Source organism: Asterias rubens, chromosome 16 (genome assembly GCF_902459465.1).
Source record: "Asterias rubens chromosome 16, eAstRub1.3, whole genome shotgun sequence".
Lineage (NCBI taxonomy): Eukaryota > Metazoa > Echinodermata > Asteroidea > Forcipulatida > Asteriidae > Asterias > Asterias rubens.
In genome coordinates this window covers 13,178,574-13,191,060 of record NC_047077.1, presented here as the reverse complement: position 1 = coordinate 13,191,060, position 12,487 = coordinate 13,178,574, and the positions used below count along the sequence as shown (strand labels likewise).

Here is a 12,487-nt window from a genome sequence, read left to right as displayed (position 1 = left end):
ATGAAGCAACAATCTATAAACAGTGTTTAAAACACATTTCTAGGCATAGGTTCAGGGGTAGATTTCACAAAGAGTTAAGACTAGTCTTATCTCGAGTCAGGACGAGTTACTCTATGTTACTCTAAACATATTTGTTACAGTGTGTTAAGCAGAAAATACCGCCTACAAGTTTCATTTGCTAAGCACAAATTGAGCCGGGCACCAGCCACACATTATATAAACTTAATGTAATTTGGGCTGGTAACCTATTTATGCTATTAAGCAATATTTTTCTTTGCTAAGCAAGTTGTTCTGCTTACATGCTTTTTGAAATTAGGCACAGGTGTTGGTAATGGTCCTTGTTCGTTAGTTTGTCATGTAAAAAACATTGTGGGGGTGTACCTCGTCCACAATTTCAATGTACCCCACAAGTACAGTTCTTACCTGGTATGTTTGAATCAAGTTGATGAAAGACACAATTATGACTATGTCACGAGTATCATTCCCTCCTCCAAGTAAAACTCAATGTAAAGAATATAACGAGTTTAATATATACAAACGTTTGTTTGTGGTTGGGGTATTTGTATTTTGTTTTTTTGTTTTGTTTGTTTGTTTGTCTTTTTTTTCTGAGGGCGGATTTTTGTTGACAATGTCTGGGGTACATATGATGGCTCGTGTGGGTGACTTTCACATATTCACTGGCTTGGTATTTAAAACAACATATAAAATCGGATGAATATACTTGAATTATCTCAGTCATATACTCTGTAATGTACATTTTAATTTCTGGAAGTTGTTTTGCCTGTGGGTAAACTGTGATAAATTTAAAGCGACAAGTGAATCAAATCAAAAAATAAATAAATAAAACAAGACAATAAACGAAATAAATTCGGTAGAATAACGCAACATTAAGCTCAGACTTTACACTCATCCAATTTGGTAGGTACATCCTAGACAGTTATGGAATAAAAATGTGACATCCAACCACATTGCAATCAGTCTACACTCTAATATATAGAGGAACATTCCGGACATGTAGAAGAATGTATCTTTATAGCCTGTTAAGCCTCTACCGACCAGAATAATAAGATCATCATTAGTATAAATGCAAGACAGCATGGACTTTGATCCTAGTCGCCCAGAAATCCGTTACTCATTCTGACGATCGGTCGAAGGGAAAAAACATTAAAAATCCTGGATGACAGTCTGGTACCAGGCAACCGTTGATTACACTTATTATGTTGTTATTGTCTACATTGAAAGTACGGGTTAGGTTTAATAAACAGGGATGCGAAATGAAATCTACCTCAGTGAATAATAAAGATATGATGGATTATAGTCGGATATGGTGAATCATTTTCAAATGGATATTCTTATGAGTACTACAAGTGGTGGCTTTTTGAGGAAAATTGGAACGAATTTCACTTAAAGCCGTTGGACCATTTCGGTAAACAGTATTGTCCAAGGCCCACACTTCGTGTATTACAACTTCTATATCAAATAACAAACCTGTGAAAATTTAGGCTCAATCGGTCATCGGAGTCGGGAGAAAATAACGGGAAAACCCACCCTTGTATCCGCGCGTTTCGCCGTGTCATGACATATGTTTAAAATAAATCCGTAATTCTCGCTATCGAGAATTGATATTGTTTTACTGTTTTCTCAAAAAGTAAAGCATTTCATGGAATAATATTTCAAGAGAAGTCTTTCACCACTACCTTCTGTAAACCCTTAAGTTATTTGTGAATCTGTGAACTTGTTTTTGTTCTGTACCGAAAGGGTCCAATGGCTTTAAATCGAGTTGATAGAACCTGTATTTTACTTTTAAAAGAGTAGTCCGCCATATGGGTCTTTGCAAGAGTGGTATGGCGGACAAAACGAGTGTTTTTTCACTATTTTACATTAATATTAAGTTTTAAGAGTGATTCTCAAAACGTAGCCTTCCCCTCCCCTTTAAACTGTAATGATAAATTGACTAATATGTTAGCAACTGAACTCTGTCCTTGTTGCGTCACCTTGCACCTTTGCTTGATATTATTAACGTTTAACGTGCCTGTTGAAATCTCACGAGACTTAGTATTCTTTTATGTTGGGAGCATTTACCTGGACAATTGGTATGTTTGAATCAAGTTGACGAAAGACACAATTATGACTATGTAACGAGTATCATTCCCTTCTTTCAGTAAAAATAAATGTGAAGAATGTTTATTTGTGGTTGGGGTATTTTTTTTTCTTCTGAGGGCGTGTTTTGGTTTACAATGTCTGGGGTACATGTATGATAGCTCGTGTGGGTGACTTTCACATAATTATTCAATGGCTTGGTATTCAAAACAACATAATACATATGAATATACTTGAATTATCTCAGTCATATTTCTATACTCTGTAATGTACATTTTAATTTCTGTAAGTTGTTTTGCCTGAGTAAACTGTGATAAATTTAAGGCGACAAGTGAATCAAATCAAAAAATAAATAAATAAAACAAGACAATAAACGAAATAAATTCGGTAGAATAACGCAACATTAAGCTCAGACTTTACACTCATCCAATTTGTTAGGTACATCCTAGACAGTTATGGAATAAAAATGTGACATCCAACCACACTGCAATCAGTCTACACTCTAATAATATAGAGCAACATTCCGGGCATGTAGAAGAATTTATCTTTCCTTGTTTAGCCTCTACCGACCAGAATAATAAGATCATCATTATTATAAATGCAAGACAGCATGGACTTTGATCCTAGTCGCCCAGAAATCCGTTACTCATTCTGACGATCGGTCGAAGGGAAAAACATTCAAAATCCTGGATGACAGTCTGTTACCAGGCAACCGTTGATTACACTTATTATGTTGTTATTGTCTACATTGAAAGTACGGGTTAGGTTTAATAAACAGGGATGCGAAATGAAATCTACCTCAGTGAATAATAAAGATATGATGGATTATAGTCGGATATGGTGAATCATTTTCAAATGGATATTCTTATGAGTACTTTATTAATTGGCGCACAAATGACTCACTAAGGAAACGGTTTTAATAAAAAATTTATAATGGCAGACATTTAATTATGAAAATTGAAAACGTTTAGTTAATATCTACCAAGGCCACGGGTTAATTTAGTTTTGCAATCCGTTTTGTTTTTCTTCTCCCAACAGTAACTAAGAACTCTTATGGAAATTGATTGTTTTGCTCAAGTCTCTAACCTGAATATTAAAATGGAGGTAAAACAATGCTATGGTGTTTCACACAGGGGTCCGTCCCTTGAAGCAAATGTTATTGTCAACATCCAAAAACATTCTATGAAGTCCCATTTCAATCATTATAGTTTGGATATTATCGTAATTGAAGATTTATAATTCATTCATGAACTCTGATATTATTTCCAACAGACCTATCTGTTGTTGAGGGCCAATGACGTCATGTTTTAATTTTCGGCTTAGGAATGTGATAAAGCATCATAATATAACAAATGACACACCATTTTCATACGGGGACCTGTAACTGTTTCGACAACCTTTAGTGTATTTCCCTTACCCTAACCCTAAGCCTATCCCAACCCATACCCCGACCCCAACCCCAAACGCAACCCCAACCCCAACGCCGTACTATTTACTCAATCAATCGAGTGAAATACAGACGCACGCGTGCTTTCAAGGCAAATAATAACTTTGGTTTTTGAACATGTTCGATTATAATTGAAAATCGTGTGCAATCAATCCTTAAATCTCATTTCAAAATCTGGAGCGAATAATGTCCACATATAGGAAGAATAATCCATAATATTAATAAGCAAAACACAAGTAATATTCAACAGTATATCATTATTGCGTGCATACATAATGCTATATAACTGCATTTCTTCGAAGTGAAATATTTCTCAAAATGAACTATACTATCAAACACTGCTGTGGGTTTCTAACTAAATGTTTAATTGTCACACTCTCTTAATGCAAAAGAGTATCAATTTCACTCGCTTGTCCAAGTGGTGGCTTTTTGAGGGAAATTGGAACGAATTTCACTTAAAGCCATTGGACCATTTCGGTAAACAGTATTGTCCAAGGCCCACACTTCGTGTATTACAACTTCTATATCAAACTAGACATAATTGCATTTGTGCACAAATGCAGAGCTGTTTCGTTAAGAAAATAAAAAAAAAATTTCCACTTCATTTGAAATTCTCTTTGCATTAAAGTAGTTATGACCAATCCAGCCTATTTAAAAAAATAATTTGGATTATACCATGTTCGGATAGCATTTTATGACTTAAAGGTGCAAAAATGGAAAAAATCATAAAAAATCATGTGATGACGTCATTTTTTAACAAAAACAAGAGCTGTTTCGCTGCGCTTCGCTACGAAACAGCTAATAACAAACCTGTGTAAATTTAGGCTCAATCGGTCATCGGAGTCGGGAGAAAATAACGGGAAAACCCACCCTTGTATCCGCGCGTTTCGCCGTGTCATGACATGTTTAAAATAAATCCGTAATTCTCGCTATCGAGAATTGATATTGTTTTACTGTTTTCTCAAAAAGTAAAGCATTTCATGGAATAATATTTCAAGAGAAGTCTTTCACCACTACCTTCTGTAAACCCTTAAGTTATTTGTAAATCTGTGAACTTGTTTTTTTTCTGTACCGAAAGGGTCCAATGGCTTTAAATCGAGTTAAAAGAACCTGTATTTTACTTTTAAAAGAGTTGTCCGCCATATGGGTCTTTGCAAGAGTGGTATGGCGGACAAAACGAGTGTTTTTTCACTATTTTACATTAATATTAAGTTTTAAGAGTGATTCTCAAAACGTAGCCTTTACCTCCCCTTTAAACTGTAAAGATAATTGACTAATATGTTAGCAACTGAACGTTGTCCTTGTTGCGTCACCTTGCACCTTTGCTTGATATTATTAACGTTTAACGTGCCTGTTGAAATCTCACGAGACTTAGTATTCTTTTATGTTGGGAGCATTTACCAGTTAACACGAACATAAATCATGTACAACATGTTGAACATGGGTATTATTTTATTTTGTTCAAAGACTATATAGTGTCTGTGATCGTAATTCATGCAGTAACAAACCTAAGCTCAATCGACATCGGAGTCGTGCAAAAAAAAACCTGCTGTGAATGGGGGGAGGGGTGGGGGCGACGTTAAAAACAGTTTGTTTTCATTGTTTTCAGACAATCATTCTTCATTCAGAATATTTCAACGGTAGGTTCATGCTGACTATCTTTGTACCATTATGCATCGGAAGTATAGTTGTTGATTAAAGTTGTAGATGTTCCTAATATTGTCCTAGTTTTGTCTAGGAGACTAACGCATTTTTTTTTTCTTTTTTTTCTTTTAGACTCTTTTTAAATAATTATGCGCACATTTATTGTTAACGTTTTGAAAACCCTTTTTAGGGCAGGTACACCTTTGGATTATGGAAACGTTTAGTTGGTGAACATTTCATTTCAAAAGATGGTGTAGCCTTTTGAAATATCACCTAAAATCTGAAGCAGTTATGTCCTCGCAAGATGATGAATCCATTAACTGAACACACAATCTGTCGAACGTATTTGACAGTAACATTTTCTCGGATGGGATGAACACTGAAACATTTTCTCATAACCCAATACTTCGAATTTAAACGATTCTCAAATTCCTTTACATGTTGGTCAAAATGTGCATTCGTGAGAGAAGAAACATACAGTAGAAATGATCCCTAAAAGTATGATCTTTATATTATCGAAAGCTGCTTCCAACCAATTGCCACTAACTAGGCCTCCTGTCTTCATATAGGCTTCCTTTAAAGGGCCATGTAACTTTTGTAGAAAAAAAAACACAATGTCCACAGATTTTCACTAAACTTACACAGTTTGAAGATAATTATAGTAGAAAGCTTCCCTGAAAATATAATGTGCTGAGGTGCTGTATTTTTTGGGTAATGAGTAAAACAATATCATGAAAATTATTTTAAGCATTTACAAACGCATTTTCATGACATTGTTTTACTCATTTCTCAAAAACTACAGCACTTCAGTAAGTAATTATTTGAAGGGAAGCTTTCCACTATCATTATCTTCAAACCCTGTAAGTTTAATGTAAATCTATGGATATTTTGAAAAGCTACCCAAATCCTTTAAGGCGTTTGATTGATTGTCTTCCGACATATCAACCGGTCTCAACGTTCAAAGACGTAGGAAAGATACAGTGCAACGTCAAATCCTTTTATTCCATCATAAAGTAATTGCAACCACTTTAAAGGCAGTGTACACTATTGGTAATGACTCAAAGTATTAAATGGAGAGCTGTTGATAGTATCAAAAATTGTGATAAACGGCTCCCTCTGAAGTAACGTAGTTTTCGAGAAAGAAACAATTTTCCACGAATTTGATTTGGAGACCTCAGAATTAGATTTTGAGGTATCGAAATCAAGCATCTGAAAGCACACAACTTCGTGTGATAAGGGTGTATTTTCTTCTCAAATTTTTACAGGTTTGTTATTTTATACATTGAGATACACCAAGTAGGAATGGTTTTTGACAACTACCAATAGTGTCCTGTGTCTTTAAGTGTACAAAGCGCTGCCTTTAGTTTAAATTGTCCATGATTGGGATCTTCTCTGTACCACCTGAACCATTAAAAATACACATCCATGATTTAAAGGTACTTGACACTATTGGTAATCACTCAAAATAGCTAGTAGCATTAAAACTTACTTGGTAACGAGCAATAAACCACTTTGGTTTACCTCTAAAGTAACGTAGTTTTTGAGAAAGATATTTTAAAAGTATAATACAATGATCCACACAAATTTGCTTCGAAATTGCGTGGTTTTCCTGTTACTTCACGAACTAACACGGTCGGCCATTTATGGCAGTCAAAAATTTGACTCCCTAAAATGGCCGACCGTGTTAGTCGACGAGGTAAAAAGAAAACCACGCAACTTCGAGTGGTACTTGTGTGGATCATTGTATTCTACTTTTAAAATATCTTTCTAACCATATGCATTTCATAACAAACGGTTACAAACGCTTTTCAAAGACCAACTCGACTGATCCAAGGCAACGTGTTCCTTTAACAAAGGTCTTTATAGTGCCTTTAACGTACCTAATTAATCTTGAAGCCATGTGTATTTTCGTATCTTATCACGAGGGAAGCCAGGTTGCTTAACCAATGATTAATTTGATTCTGTCCGGCTGTATTTATAATGTTGTCCGTGTCGTGGTACTATAGATAGCCGTATAGCTAGTGTTTATTTTTCACATGTTGGTTAATATTTGACAAGAGTTCATGTGAAGGTAGGCTAATGCATGCATGGTATGGGTCAATCATGTACCTATTATAAGCAATGGACAGTGGGTTTGTTACTGAACATGACTGGAAAGGCAGCCCATCGACGCCATTTTTATTATTTTTATAATTGACAAAATCTGTTTGAATGATTCTCTTTTAGTGGGGCAACTATCGGGTATTTTTTTTTTTCGGGAGAATTGTTCCTTTGATTTGTATTGTTTGTACTTACTTCTTGCAATGAACAACTTACAGTAGCGAAATCAGTAACTGTAGTGAAAGCTTGCAAGTCTGAGGAAAACTGTAAACAAGGGTGCTTTCTATGTGAACCAGAATCACAGGGTTGAATTATAATAATTATGCGATCAGATAGACCCATGCTCTGGTCGTTTAAGTTTGCTGTTTTTACATAAACACAGCAGTAACACAAATAATTGGACTACAAGTCTTCACCATTGTACAATGCAATATTGACATTAGGTATAATCTTGAAAACTAGACTTAACTATTTTGTGACTGACGACAGTTCCACGCCCTATCATGTCAATGTAGCTAAACCATCGCAAAGTTTTCTTTGCAAAGTTGCCAACAACAGTACTCTAATTTTCACCACAACAAATTGTCGCCATTTTCACAAAGGTTTCAACCTCCCTTTTGCTACTACAGATTACAGACAAGAAGTATACATCTACACCATTGACAAATAGTATACTTCAAAAGCAAACATATTCAACAGTCACGTCACAAGGTTACATGGTGATTAGAATGAATAAAAAAAGATACCAACGGTTATTAACAAAACTATGTAAAATCTATCAATGATCCTTAACTGGTCCGTTGGCTTATGTGTTCGGTGGCGCCAAACTGCGCTCGTGTGGGTGCACTATATTTTGACCAATATTCACACGCCAAGCTATTATCATAGTCTGTAAACCCATATTTTTTGTTGTTGGGGGGGGGGGTTCCTGGAACTATATAAAGTACGGTGTAATTATGTTAAGGAGAATGGACCAGAAAATGTAGATTCTTGGATAGAATTAACAAGCCGAAGGCGAATACGTTGTCGTCACGAATCTACACTTAAGAATCTATTCTCCGACTTAAAGGGACACGTTGCCTTGGATCGGTCGAGTTTGTAACAGTTTGTTATAAAATGCACATGGGTAGAAAGATGTTGTAAAAGTAGAATACAGTGATCCACACAAACATGTTATGGGAGTCAAATTTTTGACTCCCATAAATGGCCGACCGTGTTAGTTCGCAAGTAAAAAGAAAACCACGCAACTTCGAGGCAAATTTGTGTGGATCATTGTACTCTACATTTAAAAGATCTTTCTAACCATATGCATTTTACAACAAACGGTTACAGATGCTTTTTATAGACCAACTCGTCCGATCCAAGGCAACTTGTCCCTTTAAACTATTTCCACCAAGGTTGTAGGACTACTTTGTCAATTAAAGGACGTTTGATTTAAAGTGCTTGCAACATAGAGTACCATTTTTTGATCAATTCAGAATGGTATATAAATTTACTGGAAAATGTTTTTGGTAATAATAATAACACATCATTTCAATTTGGAAATACATTCATTTTAAGTTGAAGTATCACTTTAGTTTGTTGCGATTCTAAAGGTAGAAGATTCGTGAAATTATTCCACACTTTTATCAATAGAGTGACGTTACAGTAATAGTAATTTAACAAAAAAATCAGTTAATCACAATCTTGGGCTTCTGTTTTGCAGTTCGAAATCACTTCGGATAAACTACTGACCCATTAATTTTACATTTAAAATTTCTGTCTGCATAAACAATAATTGAACTGTAAACTTTAATTTTGTTGATTTCAGATCATCCTACGAACAGAATCTAACCGCCTCCTGTAACTCATTATGTCAGTGCAGTGACTCCGTCTACAGTCCTGTATGCGGATCAAATGGTGTCAAATATTTCAGCCCATGTCACGCTGGGTGTTTAGACCAGTCAGATATCCTCATAGTGGGAGAAGATAGTACGAGTACATCCACGGTAAGTGAATACGATAGGGGGATTTATCTCATTTGTACCGTTGTCATGGTTCCAAGACCTTGGCGAGAGAGGGCGCTATGTCTGTCACGTGGACGTCACGGAGTGGGGCTTAGTGGAGTTTGGACTTATTTTCCCCCTCCATTTTTGTATTTTTGGGGATTTTTTTTTATGTGACATTTGTCTCACAATTAGCTCCATGGGGGTATTTGAGTGTGGACATTTTTCTTTTTTTAGTTATAGGGGAAGAGTTATTTCTGGGTTGAACTGTGTTAACATAAAATCTCCAGGACATTTCATGACCAACTAGTTAAAACCACCCATGCACAGAAAGCAGTTCAAAAGGCAGTTTAGAGGAAAGTACTGAGCCTAAACTTTTAAGAAATGTTGACTGGTAACTATGTTTTTGCTAAGCATGATTTGCCTGTGCTTATAGAAGGCTTAATGAAGTTGGGCCCTGGTCAAAGTATATAGCTCATTAATATAGGTATAGTATAAGAAGGGTTTATATATGGGGCAAAGGCCCATACGATAGTGTTTAGTGTACACCAACTTTACCACTGTAATTTTCAATGGGGATTCTTTTTATCAATATAAACCGCGAGGGAACTGATTTTGTGTCGTCTAAATCGATTTAAAAAAAGAAAAAGAAATCAGAACATGTTGATGGTAATTATATACTACAGAAGGTAACAATGCGGCCAACACGTAGGACATAGTGTGTTCGATAATTGAGACAAGAATGTTCATTAGTCCAGGATGTTATGACCAGATTGAAAAAAAAATAGTATAATTTGTTTTGTTGTTTTACAGAATTACACAAACTGCAGTTGTATCGACGCGTATTACAAGGACATCTCGTCCTTGAGTCAATACACGAACAACCACCACCAAGGTTTCGCCTTGCAATCATCTGGAGCTGGCAGCCCGGGTGAGGGCGGTATGACAGAGGAGCAGTGTGAACCAGAATGTAATTCCATCATTCCGTTTGTTGTTCTCCTATTGGTTGTGGTGGGAGTGACGTCAGTAGTGCAGATGCCTGCCCTTCTGACAGTGTTAAGGTGAGTTTTTTTTGTACAAAATTGCTATTTAATGTCATATGTTTACTATGCAGGGATTGCCTCATTTTATAGACGCAAGTATACAACAAGTTAAGATAAAATTCACATATAAAAGCTTCAACTCAATACAGTATGTAAACTTGAAGAACAGTTAGAAAACAGTGACCCCCCTTCCTTAAGAACACCCAAAGGTGCAAACCGTAGGGTATTCAAAAGAACACTTATAGTAGATAGTTTTTTTCCTAAGTCGGAAGCTATACATAACAGGAGGCATCACTAACATGGGTACACATTTTGTCAACATAAATCGCCCATAAAACATTCAACATTAATTTAGATTATTTAGACCTGAAGCCCTTTGCATGCATATGGAAGCACACAATGTGCAAGTATGGTGATTGTTCTTTCTTGCAACATTCTCTTTCCACTTCGATGACCAATTGAGACCAATTTCTACACGTTTGTAACTTCATGCACAACAAAATATATTGGGATGCACAATGTGAGAGTACTGGTCTTTAACAATAACCAAACGTGTCCAGTGCCTTTAAGGGAGAGCGCTGTATCCCAAAATGGCGTCATTCCTAATGAGTTTTCATTTTTTGACGATTAAATTATCAAGGCACACTTTGTATTTTAACACATACTTTTGGCATCTCTCCCCAATCATTTAGGAGCGTTAAAAAAGAGGAGCGACCATTTGCGCTGGGTTTGCAGTTTGTCATCATCAGACTTCTAGGTAAGTCTCAAATAATGGTCTCAAATGGTCTAAAGTTCACAACACTTGTTACGTGAAAAAGCTCTCTCAAAGTAGTTACAGTTTAGTCCAACAATTCAGTGTAGTAGTGTTTTGCACTAAACAAGGTGTTTGAATTACACGTGGAAATTAGAGTACGAGATTACTATCAGTAACGTACATTCCATGTGTTGGCAGATCTAGTAGGCCTTGTTGAGGGGTATCGATGATCCTAACACAACCAGTGAATTGTCTTCAGATGATAGTGACAATGATAGCGGTAAACTGCCCTCTCTGTTCATATTTTCATGCAGTGTCCACACATCATGTCAATTATATTCAATTCACATATAATTATTTACCCAAACTGTCAAAACTGTCAAAACAGCATGGGAAATAAAATTAGCTGTTGCAAAAAACTGTCCAACCAAATGGACCGATGGTATAAATGCAAAAACAAAAGTAGTTCAAAACAGCATATTACTACAAACAGCATATACAATGCAATAGCGAACATAGAGTAGTTTGAGAATGTTTACCAGTCAAAGAAAACGAGCAGCCACGTCACAATGATCCTTTGCCACATCTCTAATTCCCCTGTTGAAATCCGCTGTTCTTCCACAGGATACATCCCGGCACCAGTCTACTATGGCGCCACCATCGACAGCGCGTGCATCCTCTGGCAAGAAACGTGCAGCGATCGTCGAGGGGCTTGTCTTGAATACGACAACGAGAAATACTTCAACCGCTACCTCGGGCTGTCCACGGGGCTCAAATGCATCTCAATGTTGCTAGCAGTCGCCTGCTGGATCATAGTCAAACGCCGTACACGGATGGAGTGGAACCTTAAACACGCCGATGACTCTTCCACAAGGGAGCTGAACCAATCCAACGGGTCACTCTCAACCAACATCGACAACATTTCACAATCTAACGGCATCTCTGTTATCAGTAATTTCAAGATGGCGGACGCCAATGATATCGGGTATCCACAGAACGGCACAACTTCCACGGGTGTTACTCCTAGCTGATGACAGTTGTCTTAAAATAACTTCCAAACTTCCGTGAATCAAACACAGTTTTTAATAAACCCGTCCGTTGTTGCGGTGCTTTTGCAATTTTGGGTGATTAACAAACAGGCAGAATTATTAACATAAATTTTTTATTGGAGGGATGCACATTATGTTTCATTTGATTCCTCCGAGGGTTTGTTGACACTTTGTACAGTAAGACGCAATTGCTAAACCTCCGAAAAAAAATTATGTAAAATATATTGATTTTTATAATAATAACTCAATATTTTGATAAAATTTACTGTATATGACCAATCCACTTAAACAAGTAAATAATTGTTTTGGGTATTTCAATATGACGAAAAAAATTAAGTTTTGATGCAAAAAAAAAAAAAAAAAAA

The 12,487-nt window shown here is 36.2% G+C and overlaps 1 protein-coding gene across 1 annotated transcript in view; it reads left to right on the top strand.

Moving 5' to 3' along the window:
• The window catches only part of LOC117300593 (solute carrier organic anion transporter family member 5A1-like), a 28,339-nt gene extending 15,852 nt beyond the window's left edge, over positions 1 to 12,487 (top strand). The window contains exons 6-9 of the mRNA XM_033784254.1: positions 9,102 to 9,279; positions 10,090 to 10,337; positions 11,012 to 11,076; positions 11,698 to 12,487. Of these exons, the coding sequence (XP_033640145.1) occupies positions 9,102 to 9,279; positions 10,090 to 10,337; positions 11,012 to 11,076; positions 11,698 to 12,104 (898 nt within the window). The 3' untranslated portion in view covers positions 12,105 to 12,487. The remainder of the gene's footprint in view (positions 1 to 9,101; positions 9,280 to 10,089; positions 10,338 to 11,011; positions 11,077 to 11,697) is intronic.